Raw genomic sequence first — 12,360 nt, 5'->3', positions numbered from 1 at the left:
TCCTTGTGGTCTTGTTCACCTTTTAGCAAGATACCCATCACCGTGAGGGTGACAGTTTTCATTTGTTGTTGTTTTTGTTTGTTTGTTTTCCCGATGCACAGGTGAGTGAACATTTTGCCAAGTACATTGACCAGATGATTCAGGCCAGTAGCTCAGCAACTGCCAGCATAGAGACTCTGGAGGGATTGCAGAAGTTCCTAGAGCCAATGCTATTCCTGTCAGGTCTGGAGCTTGCCAATACCTTTGAACATTTCTACAGGTAAGAATACCGCAAAAACCTCAGCAGTCAATAAAACCTGCACTAAGCACACAGTGAGACAGGTGGTCTAAGTATCAAATTCAAATGATTGTAATGACCTTGCTTTTTCGTGGCCACGTAATATGTGTTTGTGGGGGGGTGGATACCTGAAATGTTTTACACAAATGTTAGCCTGAACAGAACAGAGTCTGTAAATCCTGAGGATGGTTGTCTCTGCAGGCACTACCTGGGTGACCGGCTGCTGGCTCGGAGTAATGTGTGGTTGGAGAGTGCAGTGATTGATCAAATTGGCAGCTGCTTCCCAGGTCGCTTTCCGCAGCAGATGCTGAAGAACCTTGGAGAATCAGCTGAGCTACAGCAGGAGTTTCACTTGTACCGCCTGCAGCAGCTGGATCGAAACCTCCAAGAGTACGAGCAGGTCAGCTTCCGATACTCAGAATACAGAGTTCAGTTCATGTTACTTGCTCAGGTGCTTCACTGTTTGTGCAGTTTTTCTGTCTTCAGAGCAGTCTCTTTTTCTACCTGAAGTCTTTCATTGATCAGGTTCATAAGTATTTGGACAGCACCTTTTTATTTTTATTCATTCATTTTCTATACTTGCTTCTCCAGTTGGGCATCATAGTCTCTTTTGAGGGTGGGCGCTAAAAGGGTAAAATATGACGCATATGACATAATTTCTCTGCTTCCTGGGGACTATCCATGGCATTTTCAATGGGATTTTTGGCAAATTACATGGAAACAAAGTGAAAATGCACAAGAAAAAGTGACGATGTGGTGGAAAGGACATGTTTGTTTGTTTATGACCCATAGCTCAGATGTGTCGAGGCTGTTTTGAAGGCAAGAGAATGGAGCTACTCTGGTTAGTTGTGTAGGCTCACACTTACCGACACGATGTCTCACATCTGCCTCTGCTTTTCTTCTGCACTGGGAACCGAAAAAAAGTAAACTTTTCGTGACTGCTTTTGTGATTTATCCATGTGAAGATATACTGTGTGTGTGTGTGTGTGTGTGTGTGTGTGTGTGTGTGTGTGTGTGTGTGTGTGTGTGTGTGTGTGTGTGTGTGTGTGTGTGTGTGTGTGTGTTGCGCAATGGAACAGCGGTCCCCCTAAGTGGTCAAATCCTGTGATATTACGCAGGGTTCCTATGAACAGGGATTAAAGTTCTCCATTGCTACGATGGATCTCCGTTAATTGTGGCTGCCAAAAGGCCATATATGAGATCAATGCAGATCCGGTGACAATTAAAAAAGGGGAGGAGGGGTCTTGTTCGACCGTTGATTATGATCTGCAGCTTCACCAATCAGCTGCTTCTCTTTACTGTTGTTGAGAGTGGTGTTATGTGCTGTGAGCTTTAACTGATACCCTACCTTATAGATGAAACTGAATTTTTATTAGAGCACTTATAAAGGATCACTGTGCCTGTACGTACTGTCTGGCCATGGAGGAGCTGTGCATCTAACAGAAATAAGTTTTAATGTGTGGACTGGCTGTGTGCACACACAGCTGGACATGTCATGTTCAGTCACAGAGGAGTCGTACCAACCGGTTTTATCATACTTTTCTCTTTGTATTTATTTTTCTGGGGACTACTGTGGAAATGAGTCTAATGCTGCTGGGACTGCAACCACCCCGTGCACGCAGCGACAGCAGGCTACACTGTGGATGAGACGATCAGAGGTTCTTATTTTTATTTTTATTGTCTGTGCGGATGTCAAAGGACGTTGAGACACAGCTCCTGAACATCACCAGACGTGTACGTTTTCTGCGGAAATGCAGATTTCCACTTTTTGAACACCCCCCCCCCCCCCCCAAAAAAAAAAAAAAAAAAAGTTTTTTTGCATCTATCACATGGAGCCGTGGATTGCTCCACAGCTTCACCACAAAATGACTATCTTTTGCTGTCTTCATCAGCCAGCACGGCCCATGTCAATAACGTATTGTTCTGTTCTCTAATGGGTCCAAAAGCTGCATCTACACATTTGATCTTAGTTTTGAATGTACACAGCTATGATTGACATATGATTGACATATTTATCCTACCTTTGAACATCAGTTCATACATACATATATCTTCAACCGCTTATCCGGGATCGTGTTGCATGACCAACAGCTCCAGCAGGGGACCCCAAAACTTCCCTAAATGAAGACAAGACTGAGTGTATTGTGTTTGGTGACTCACAGATAACGGATGTTGGGGGATTGTTGGTTAAATCCACTGTCAGAAATCTTGGGGTGATGTTTGACAGTGGTTCTAACTTTGACAAACAAATTGACTCTGTGGTAAAGTTGAGCTTTTGTCAACTACGGTTTTTAGCGAAGGTGAAGACTTTTTTAAATCGTGTAGATCATGGAAAAAGGCATTCATGCTTTTAGTAGTTCTCGGCTGGACTATTGCAATGGACTTTATGTTGGAGTCTCCCAGTCTTCCTTTAGTCCACTTCAGCTGGTTCAAATTGCTGCAGCACGTTTGTTAACTCACATGCGTCGACATGACCATATCACCCCAGTCCTCTGCACTCTGCATTGGCTTCCAGTTCGGGCTAGAATTGATTTGTTTTTAAAGGTCTGAATGGTTTGGCCCCACCATACTTAGCTGAGCTGCTGACACATTGGGACCAAACCAGAGTTTTGAGTTTTTAACCAGTGTTCCGAGGTCTAGATACTGCCACTGGGGAGACCGGGCTTTCTCTGTGGCCGCACCCAGACTGTGGAACAAGCTCACCCCCCCAAAAGATCCGCACCATCACTGACCTGGGTCTTTTTAAATCTAAATTAAAATCCTCCTCCTTAGAATGGCTTTTGCACAACCAGCAGCACTCTGACATTTTATTCAGTTTTTATCTGCAAATATTTTTAGATGTATATTTTTCTTGATGTCTGTTTTAAATTTGTTTATTGTTTTATGGTTTTAAGTTATTCTCTGTGTTTTTTATCTGCCTGTGAAGCACTTTGGCCACCCTCTGGGCTGTGGAAAGGGCTACATAAATAGACTTTGATAGATTGATATTTCAAGAAATATGAGGAAAAAATGAAAAGGGCTTTTTTTTCACCCATCAGCAAATAAAGGGTTCAACACCGTTATTTAGACTGTGCACTCAGATCAACAGAATGACACCCATTAAGCCAAGTTATGCCATTGTTTGACTCACCAGATGAGAAGGTTATCCTATATTTCTGTAAAATCTGCTAAAACCTTCAATATTTGAGGTATATTTTTGGTCATAAAGTGCCCAAATTTCTTCAAATACCTTGATTTATATCACTTAAGGTCTCTTACACCAAATAAATCCATATAATGAAGTTTGGTTGGAATTCAGGTTAGATATTTCAAGAAATAAAAGAAAAACTGGAAATTGCATTATTTTATTTTTGCAGTTTCAGCAAACAAGTGGTTAATTTGACATTGACACTGAAGCTGCAACTACAACATCATTTTTCAGAAACTAGACATCCTCACCATCAAAATGATACCAATTTCTACTTGTTATACCTCCGGTTGGGGTACATTACACTAACAGTAACACACCACGTTTCCTGAAGATGCCTTCAGCAGCACGTTGAAGGCCGACCCTATGCTCAGAGGAAGCAAGCTGAAGACAGAGCTCAGTCTGATCTCCAACATGGAGGAGATCAAGTCCTATTGTGCTGCTGTGGACCTTTTCCAGCTGTTCATGGAAAATAATCTTGGAGAGATTTTTTCAGAGACTGTTTCTCTATTAAAGATCCTCATCACCACACCGATGGCCACTGCAGAAGGTGTGAGGTGCTTCTCCTGCTTGAAAAGAACCAAAACTTTTCTCAGAAATGCCGTGAACCAGGACAGGCTGAATGCACTGGACATGCTGTCAACAGAATAGAAATTTGTGACGGAGATGATGGACTTTAATCAGAGGGTCATCCAGAACTTTATAGTCCAGAAAGAAAGGAGGGCAAACTTTCTGTTCAAAAAGAGCCTCTGAATGGTGTTGGGCAGCAATAAAGTAGGTTGTATTGTGATTTTGATTTGTCTTTAGTTTCTTTTGTTGCTCCCATATGAAGTGCTTTTTTATTTTGTTTGCTCAAAAGGTGCACCCTTTAAAGGTTTTTGTACCAGCCACCACTGCACCAGATGCATGTGCGTCTTAAAGTTAATCAGTGTCAAATATGGAGAGACGCAGCCAACAGACATGATAATATTAGGACATAAGTGAGTTCAATCATAACATTGCCATGTGCAACCAAATTATCATACCAAATGTGTGTCATGATACGAGGCGACGTGGGTCAGAGTGCGGGGGCACAAAGGCAGACTCACACACAGATGTGTAGGATTAATCAAACAGACAGGAAGTGGTTCAGTACACAGGGTGGCAGTCATCGTGGCAGAGGCATGGTCAGAAAACAAGCTGAGGTTGATGGGCTGAGACAGAAGCTTGCAAAACCCAACAGTACCCAGCCTGCTTGTTTATCCATCATTCTCTTCTGAACACGTCTATTTATTCTGAGACTGACAGTTAACACAAGCCATTTTAAAGTAGGGTAGAGGGTAGTCAGAGCGCGGGGTTATCTATGGTAAATGATTTATGTGTCTCATGGGTCTGGCAGGGGGACCCCTTACCAGAATTTCTATTGGAGCCCCAGAGAGGTTAGGACCACCTCTCATTGGACAGTCATCAATGCAGACTTTCATGCCTGTAGATCCCAATAATAAACTTTTTAAGCTTTATTGATTGATACCCATATTTTCCTGATAGAATCGTGCAACCCAATTGTTCATGCAAGAAAATGGATCAAATCCAGGCTCAAGTCTCATTTTCCTGCTGGTAGACTGAAGCTGAAATTTCACTTTTTTCTCAGAAGAAAGTCCTTCTCTCTGCCACTCCACCTTGAAGCTGTAGAACTTTGAGAGGATGAATTTGAATTATCCTTTGGGACATGTTTAATGTAATCCAGATGTGAGTGTGATGTACTTTCTTCCTTCTTTCTAAAGTTGTTGGAGGAGGAGTGCTTGCAGTCTCTGGAAGATTCAGAGGTCCAGGTTTTGGTTCTCTCTCCACGATGCTGGGTCGTCTCCTCCCTGTGTTTTCTTGATGACCCTGGAAAATGCTTTCCCCCTGAACTGTGCTCCTACCTGAACCATTTCACCCAGTTCTACATGCACAGTCAGTACCAACTTCGTCCAGGTCTCCAGGCACTGTTAGCACCCAATTTATCACTTTTCATGCACATTTTTGTTACGGTTCAACCACTGTGATAGAATATGAAGTTTTTGTGCTGTCTTCTCACATTCATCTAGGTTGCATATAATTATGGTAAATGGACTGCATTTATTTATATAGCGCTTTTCTGTCTCAATCAGAAGCTCAAGGTGCTTTACAATGATGCCTCTCATTCACACAGATATACACACACACACACCAATGTCAGGGTGCTGCAATGCAAGGCGCTCACTAGACACCGGGAACAACTAGGGAATTAAGGACCTTGCCCAAGGGCTGTAGTGATTTTCAGATCAGGTTGGTGTTTGAACCAAGGAGCCTCTGATCTCAAGCCCAACACAACCACGACACATTCCTCTTCCACCATTAATTATGTGGTTTCATGATAAATCACAGGAAAAACTAGTTACTTTTGCCAGGCTGAATAAAGTACTAGTTTGTAAACCTGCACATAAAACAATGAATGATTGAATTAATTTATTCAGCATACAAATGAATAACAACACAGACAGTAACAAAACTCATAAAGAACAACGTACAGTGAACCTGTGGCCGAAAGGGTGAAAGCAGAAGCAAAGCTTGTAAATACCCATTATACCATAAAAAAATCGTGTGTGTGTGTGTGTGTGTATATATATATATGTGTATATATATATCTATATATCTATATGTGTATATATATATATATATATCTATATATATATATCTATATATATCTATCTCTATCAGGGCTGTGAAAACTGCGCAGATCCGCAGGATTCCACGGATTTCATCATGGGGAGGGGCGCGGGGTATTAGTGTTGTAGTGTTATGATCGTTAGTTTTTAAAATGCTTATCACAAAGCGTTCTTTTTTTTTTACGACATCATGCAAGTTTTATAAGTCCGCGGACACTGATCTGTGTGTTACAGATACAAATCAGTTTCCTCGGATCCGGAGGAGAAGGAGTTTCGAGGAGAATAAAAGCCACTCAAAGCCTGGCTGTTACAACAGTTGTCGTAAAGCGGGACTGCTTGGTTGCTGCGGTGACGCTGTGTGGCTCCTGTGCGAAGCTAGCTGAACGTAGCATGTGGACATCGCAAACTTGTAGAACTTTCAAGTTTTTAAAAGAAGAATTTTGCAGCATGTCTGTGTCACAGAGCGACGTCAGACAGAGCGAAGATGGTGAGAAAGACGGTTTGAAAAAGTCTGATAAGGACAAGAATCTGTGGAATTGTTGCTGGCTTCATCAACACACCTGAAAGATAAACGGGAAAAGTGAACTGGTAAGAATTTTTTTTCTCTGGAAAATAAACATTGTGCTGTTCAAACAGGATTTCAGAAAAGATTATGTGCCTTTTTTCTTTCATTAATCTAGACTTTCTTTCATTGAAAAAAAAAAAAAGACATTGTGGCTTTGAATGAATTTAGGCTACAGGAATGTACACAAGAATGTGTGGCTTTTTATTATAAGGTATGTTATTGATATTTTACCCTGATTGTTAAAATATTCTACAAGCTTTAGCTGTGGTTTTTGAAATACTTTAACAGTCTTTTCAGTCTTCATGAATTTCATGTAGTTTAATTGTTCTGAGTTAATGCATAATTTGGTTTACAATTAAAGGTCTAAAGATGGACACCCCTCTGGTGGAATGGCACGTAACCTTAGGAGGCTGAAGACCTCTGGACCTGTATACTTGTAAAATGGCATCCACGACCCAATGCGAGAGTCGCTGCTTTGAGACAGCACAGCCTCTTTTGTGATCATCGTAACACACAAACAGGGCATCCGTTTTCCGGATCCCGGCAGTCGCACTAATGTACTGCTTCAACATTCGGACAGGACACAGGGAACCTGAAACAGATAATCCTGGATCAGAATGCGGGGCATACACAGCCAAGGAAACTGGCTGGTTAACATGAAAGGTTGAAATTCTCTTGGGTAAAAACGACGGATTAGGCCACAGCGTAACCCCAGATCCATCAGAATTCCATTGCAAATGGTCCCCAGCGACTGATAGGGCATGGAGCTCTCCCACCCTCTTAACCGAAGACAGTGCAAGTAGAAAAGCAGTCTTCACTGACACGCATTTAAGATCAGCACTTTCAACTGGTTTGAAAGGGGATAAGCTTAAACCCTCCAGGACTAGAGGAAGGTCCCATGAAGGTACGCGTGCAAGCCTTGGAGGCCGCAAACGAAGAGCACCTTTCAAAAAAAACGACACACTAAGAGATGTGAACCCACTGACCGGCCATCAACGTGGATGTGCCGGGCAGAGATTGCAGCAACATAAACCTTCAAGGTAGCGACAGAATGTCCTTTCTCCAGCAGTTCTTGTAAATATTTGAGGAGAATAGGCACAGGGCAACACTCCGGGTCTAACTTTTGGTTCTCCCATCACCACGCAAACAGCTTCCATCTGTTGTCATACAAAGCCCTGGTAGAAGCAGCACTTGAATTAAGGATAGTCTGAACAACAACCTGGTCAAAGAACTTAACAAGGAGTCCGACCCCTCAACGGCCACACATACAGTTGAAGGCTTTCTGGGTGAGGGTGCCAAATCCTCCCCTGTAGCTATGACAACAAATCCTTCCTCTCCAGGAGAGCCCAAGGTTCCCCCTCGAGGAGTTTGTAAATCATGGGAAACCAAATCCTCCCCGGCCAGAACGGAGCAACCAGCAGCACCCTGTGGCTGCTCTGGTCTATCCTGTGCAGTGTCAACATTAGCAGTGGGAGAGGAGGGAAGGCATAAAGGAGGCAGTCCGGCCACTGGTGAGCTCATGCATCCAGCCCCAGCTGGCTGTCTGGTTCCGAGAGGGAGTACCACCGTGGGCAATGTGTCGAGGTGCTTGAAGCAAAAAGGTCCACTTCCACTACACCATACTTCTCCCAGATCATTTGGACCACAATCGGGTTCAGTCTCCACTCTCCTGGTGGTGGTTTCTGTCTGGAGAGTAAATCCGCAGCGCTGTTCTGTACGCCGGGCAGATGAACTGCTCTGACACTTTGAAGGCAAGGCAACGCCCATAAGAGAAGCCTGCAAGTTTCTGTGATTTGACCTGGTGCCCCCCTGATGATTTATGTGATAGACTGTTGACGTGTTGTCCGACCGGACAAGAACATGTCTTCCTCTCAGGGCCGGGAGGAATGGCTTGAGAGCCAGTCGCACAGCGCGAAGCTCCAGCACGTTTATGTGTTGGAGTCTCTACTGAGGACTCCAGACACCCCTCACCATCCTGTGATTCCACACGGCCCCCCAACCTTTGACTGATGCATCTGTAACAACCACCTCTCTGCGAGAAGGGACGGAGCCTAGAGTGACACCCTTGCAGATGAAGTCCACGTTCCCCCAGGGACTGAGGTGCAGAAGGCACTGGTTGGAGAGTCGTACAAGCCTGTGCTGATGCAACTTTGAGTTGAGGCCTAGGTTGTTGATCCAAATCTGTAGGGGACGTAAAAACAGAAGTCCCAAAGGTACCACTAGCGACATTGCAGTCAATTTGCCCATCAACCGGAGCAGCAAACATAAAGGCAGCATCACAGCCCGTTGAATGTGTTAGACAAGATTACATCATCCACTCTCTGCGGGGATGGCGATGCAGTCATAGTCAGGGATTTGATGGCAATGCCGATGAAGGTCATTTGTTGACTGGGAACAAGAGAACTCTTTTCAAAGTTCACTGTGAGTCCTAACTGAGAGACATGGTTCAGTAGAAGAGCTGTGTCGTTGTGCGCCTGCTCCTGAGTCGGAGCACAGACAAGCCAATCATCTAAGTAGGGTAGGATTCTTAATCCAAGAGCTTGCAGTGGGGCTAGTGCTGCAGCCATACATCTGGTAAATGTACGAGGGGCGAGAGATAGGCCGAAAGGAAGCACCCTGAACTGGTATGCCTCACCTTTGAAAGCAAAACGGAGAAACTGCCTGTGACGAGGCGCCACTGGCGCATGGAAATTGGCATCTTTTAAGTCCACACTTGTGAACCAGTCTCCTGGTGTGATAGTTTGAAGGACGTCTACTGTGCGGAGCATGTGAAACTGCAGCACTTGATATAACGATTCAGACATTGGAGATCGCGGATAGGACGAAAGCCGCCATCTTTCTTTGGGACAAGGAAGTAAATTGAATAGAACCCCCTGAACTGGTCTGAATTGTGATCTGGCTCTATGGCCCCCTTCTCCAGGAGTTCCAAAATCTCCCGTTGTAGGGCAGCAGACTGCACCGAGTTGGAAACAACAGTCATCCTCACCCCGTTAAACTTTGGTCTGACTGCCAAACATTGGCAGTCAGACCCGACCACCTCTGCCTCGCATCCCTGAGGACCTATGGGTGCGATTACTGGAAGCTCTGTCAAACCGTTCAGTTCTCAGGGGTCTGTGAAAGCATGTGCAGCTCTGGGAGTCGGCGGGAGCCTGGATGTAGAGTGAAAAGCTGTAGCACGTCTGACTGGCTGAGGTCTGAAAGACCGGTGTAGGTCAGCAAACTGTCGCCGAGATTTTCTAGCCTCAACAGCACACTCCAAAGTTTGTTGGGCCGCAGGTCCAAATACTTGGCCTGGAAGAACCGGCAGTGAACGGAGTGTGCCTCTGCAGGATTCGGACGGGGGGACTGCGCAAGCCACACCTGACGTCTAGTGATGGTAAGGGTTGACATCAGTCTGCCAAGCTCTCTGGAAATATAAGCAAAGGGTTGGAGTGAGGCATCACTAAGACTTTGCGTAGCATCATCAACCTCTGCCTCCCTCAAAGACTTTGAGAGGGCAAGGGCTAAATGAGACAGTGAGTTGCCTAGGCGACCGATGCAAGCAGCTATGTCATAGCTTTTGGTGAGGAGGTCATCAGTGACCCTACACTGAGGTCGTGGGCAGCGGGCATCAGCCGGAGCCACAACCAGGTTCGCAATAATGCTGTCAATGGCGGGCATACGGTTCAGACCATACTGCGCCGAATCACACATAGAGCTAAGGGCTCTGCAGTCCTGCGATAGATGGTTCAATGATTTGGGGTCCGCCCAACATAGGTGGAGCTCCTCGATATATGGTTGTGAAACTGGAACGTTGAACTCAGGTTTCTGAGTGACTTTGAAAAAGGCACTTGAAGCGGTAGTTTCCGCAGGGGGATTCTCTACCCCAAGGCTGGATAAAGCGAACTGAACAGCTTGCTTGACAAAGGATAGTCCAGGTCCGGTTTGCGGCAGGGACTCTGCCTCAGAGGTGTGAGAGCCCACTAATGAATGGCTTGGAGAAAGACCCCTCTCATCCTTATCCTCCACACAGTTTATATCACTTGTCATGTACAAGGAATCAGTCGCTGCAATAGACATGACATCTTCCTCCTGCTGAGTATCTACATCGGTCTGATCAGCCTCATTAGGGACAACAGGAACTGTCACGGCATCCCTAGGCTGTAGATTCAGAAGCAAGGACTTAATCTGAACAAACTCAGAAGTCAACGTTTCGACCTTTTCAGCCAAAGCATGGTCATGACTAACCTTCTTAGCAGAAAGGGCTCCTGCATGTGGGCGTTTATGGTGCTTTGGTTCCTTCCTGGGGCTGGAGGCCAAAGTCGCACTAGACATCCCACTTTTCAGTGCCACAAGTCTAGCAGATCTCCCTGCCAGTGGCATGCTGGAACAATTAAGGGAGGCATCGCCAGTCAGGGCTTCCCTCAGGTGTCCGATCCCAAGACACAAGGGACAAAACATGTCCATCATCTGGGCTCAAGGAAGCCAAACAAGTACTACAGCCATGCAACAAAGGCCCTGTCAACATTGTGGACTGCGTGCAGATGGCTAACGCAAGCCCTGACGGTTACAGATAGAAAGATAAAGCGTGAATCACATGCAGTGTAAATAGTAACACGAGGCACGGAGCGTGAAGCACTCACAGCCGTCGACTTGACACGAGGCACGGAGCGTGAAACGCTCACAGCCGTCGACTTGACACGAGGCACGGAGCGTGAAGCACTCAGTGTAAAAGTTAATACAAGGCACGGAGTGTGAAACACTCACAGCCACAGTAATAACACGACGCACACAGCCGAAAAACTCACAGCCCAAGTGCTAAGTCACTTACAGCAACGACGACAACACTAGCTGCTAGCGGAGCTGTTAAACTTAGCAAAATGGCGGCAGCATAGACGAAGTACTTTTAGTGGAAAACACTCACGGCAAGCCCAACACAGTACACTATACTGGTTCTGATACACTACCACGTAGTTAACGGGGTTAGTGACACAACTAAACAAATAGCCAGCTTTCGTCAAAACAACACAGCTAATGTGCACAGAGGAAAATACCCAGCAGGGCAGCGGCGAAAGCGCGCACCCAGCATTTAGGAATACAGAATACAAAAAACGGTGAAGCCGTGTCTCGCAGCCTCTGGAGGACGTGTGCAGCGCACGTAGCTCCAACTGAAGGTGGGTTGCGAGGCTACAAGTGAGAGCGGCAATCACAGCTAAATGCATTTTCAACCTCTAAGAATGCAAGAATGTAGAAAATAAGCGAGGGCTGGGTCCATCTGGTATATAAAGACAACCAGTGACGTCACCCAGGTGAACATCCAATGGCGTAACTTTGTTGGTATATATTCTCCACCTTTGTGCTGCGCACATGTAGGTATCCAGGTGCTAAAGCACCACCCTCTGGCGGTTAGGAGGAATGAAATAGAACAGTCAATGTACCAGAATTCAAAACACAACCAAATGAGCAACAGTGCACAAACCCAAGCACAACAACAAAATTGGTAAACCTACAGTGAGGAAAAAAGTATTTGAACACCCTGCAGTTTTGCAAGTTCTCCCACTTAGAAATCATGGAGGGGTCTGAAATTTTCATCTTAGGTGCATGTCCACTGTGAGAGACATAATCTAAAAAAAAAAAATATCCGGAAATCACAATGTATGATTTTTTTTTTTATATATATATA

General features: G+C 45.1%; 1 protein-coding gene across 3 annotated transcripts in view; it reads left to right on the top strand.

Annotated features, from left to right (window-relative positions):
* The window catches only part of LOC117523944 (cullin-9), a 376,653-nt gene that overhangs the window by 207,451 nt on the left and 156,842 nt on the right, over positions 1-12,360 (top strand). For all 3 annotated transcript variants that reach the window (XM_034185568.1, XM_034185567.1, XM_034185566.1), the window contains exons 26-28: positions 102-259; positions 479-677; positions 5,228-5,399. In XM_034185568.1, coding sequence (XP_034041459.1) covers positions 102-259; positions 479-677; positions 5,228-5,399 — 529 coding nt within the window. The remainder of the gene's footprint in view (positions 1-101; positions 260-478; positions 678-5,227; positions 5,400-12,360) is intronic.

Source organism: Thalassophryne amazonica, chromosome 13, assembly GCF_902500255.1.
Source record: "Thalassophryne amazonica chromosome 13, fThaAma1.1, whole genome shotgun sequence".
In the NCBI taxonomy this organism is placed as follows: domain Eukaryota; kingdom Metazoa; phylum Chordata; class Actinopteri; order Batrachoidiformes; family Batrachoididae; genus Thalassophryne; species Thalassophryne amazonica.
This window is presented reverse-complemented; position numbering and strand designations above follow the sequence as displayed.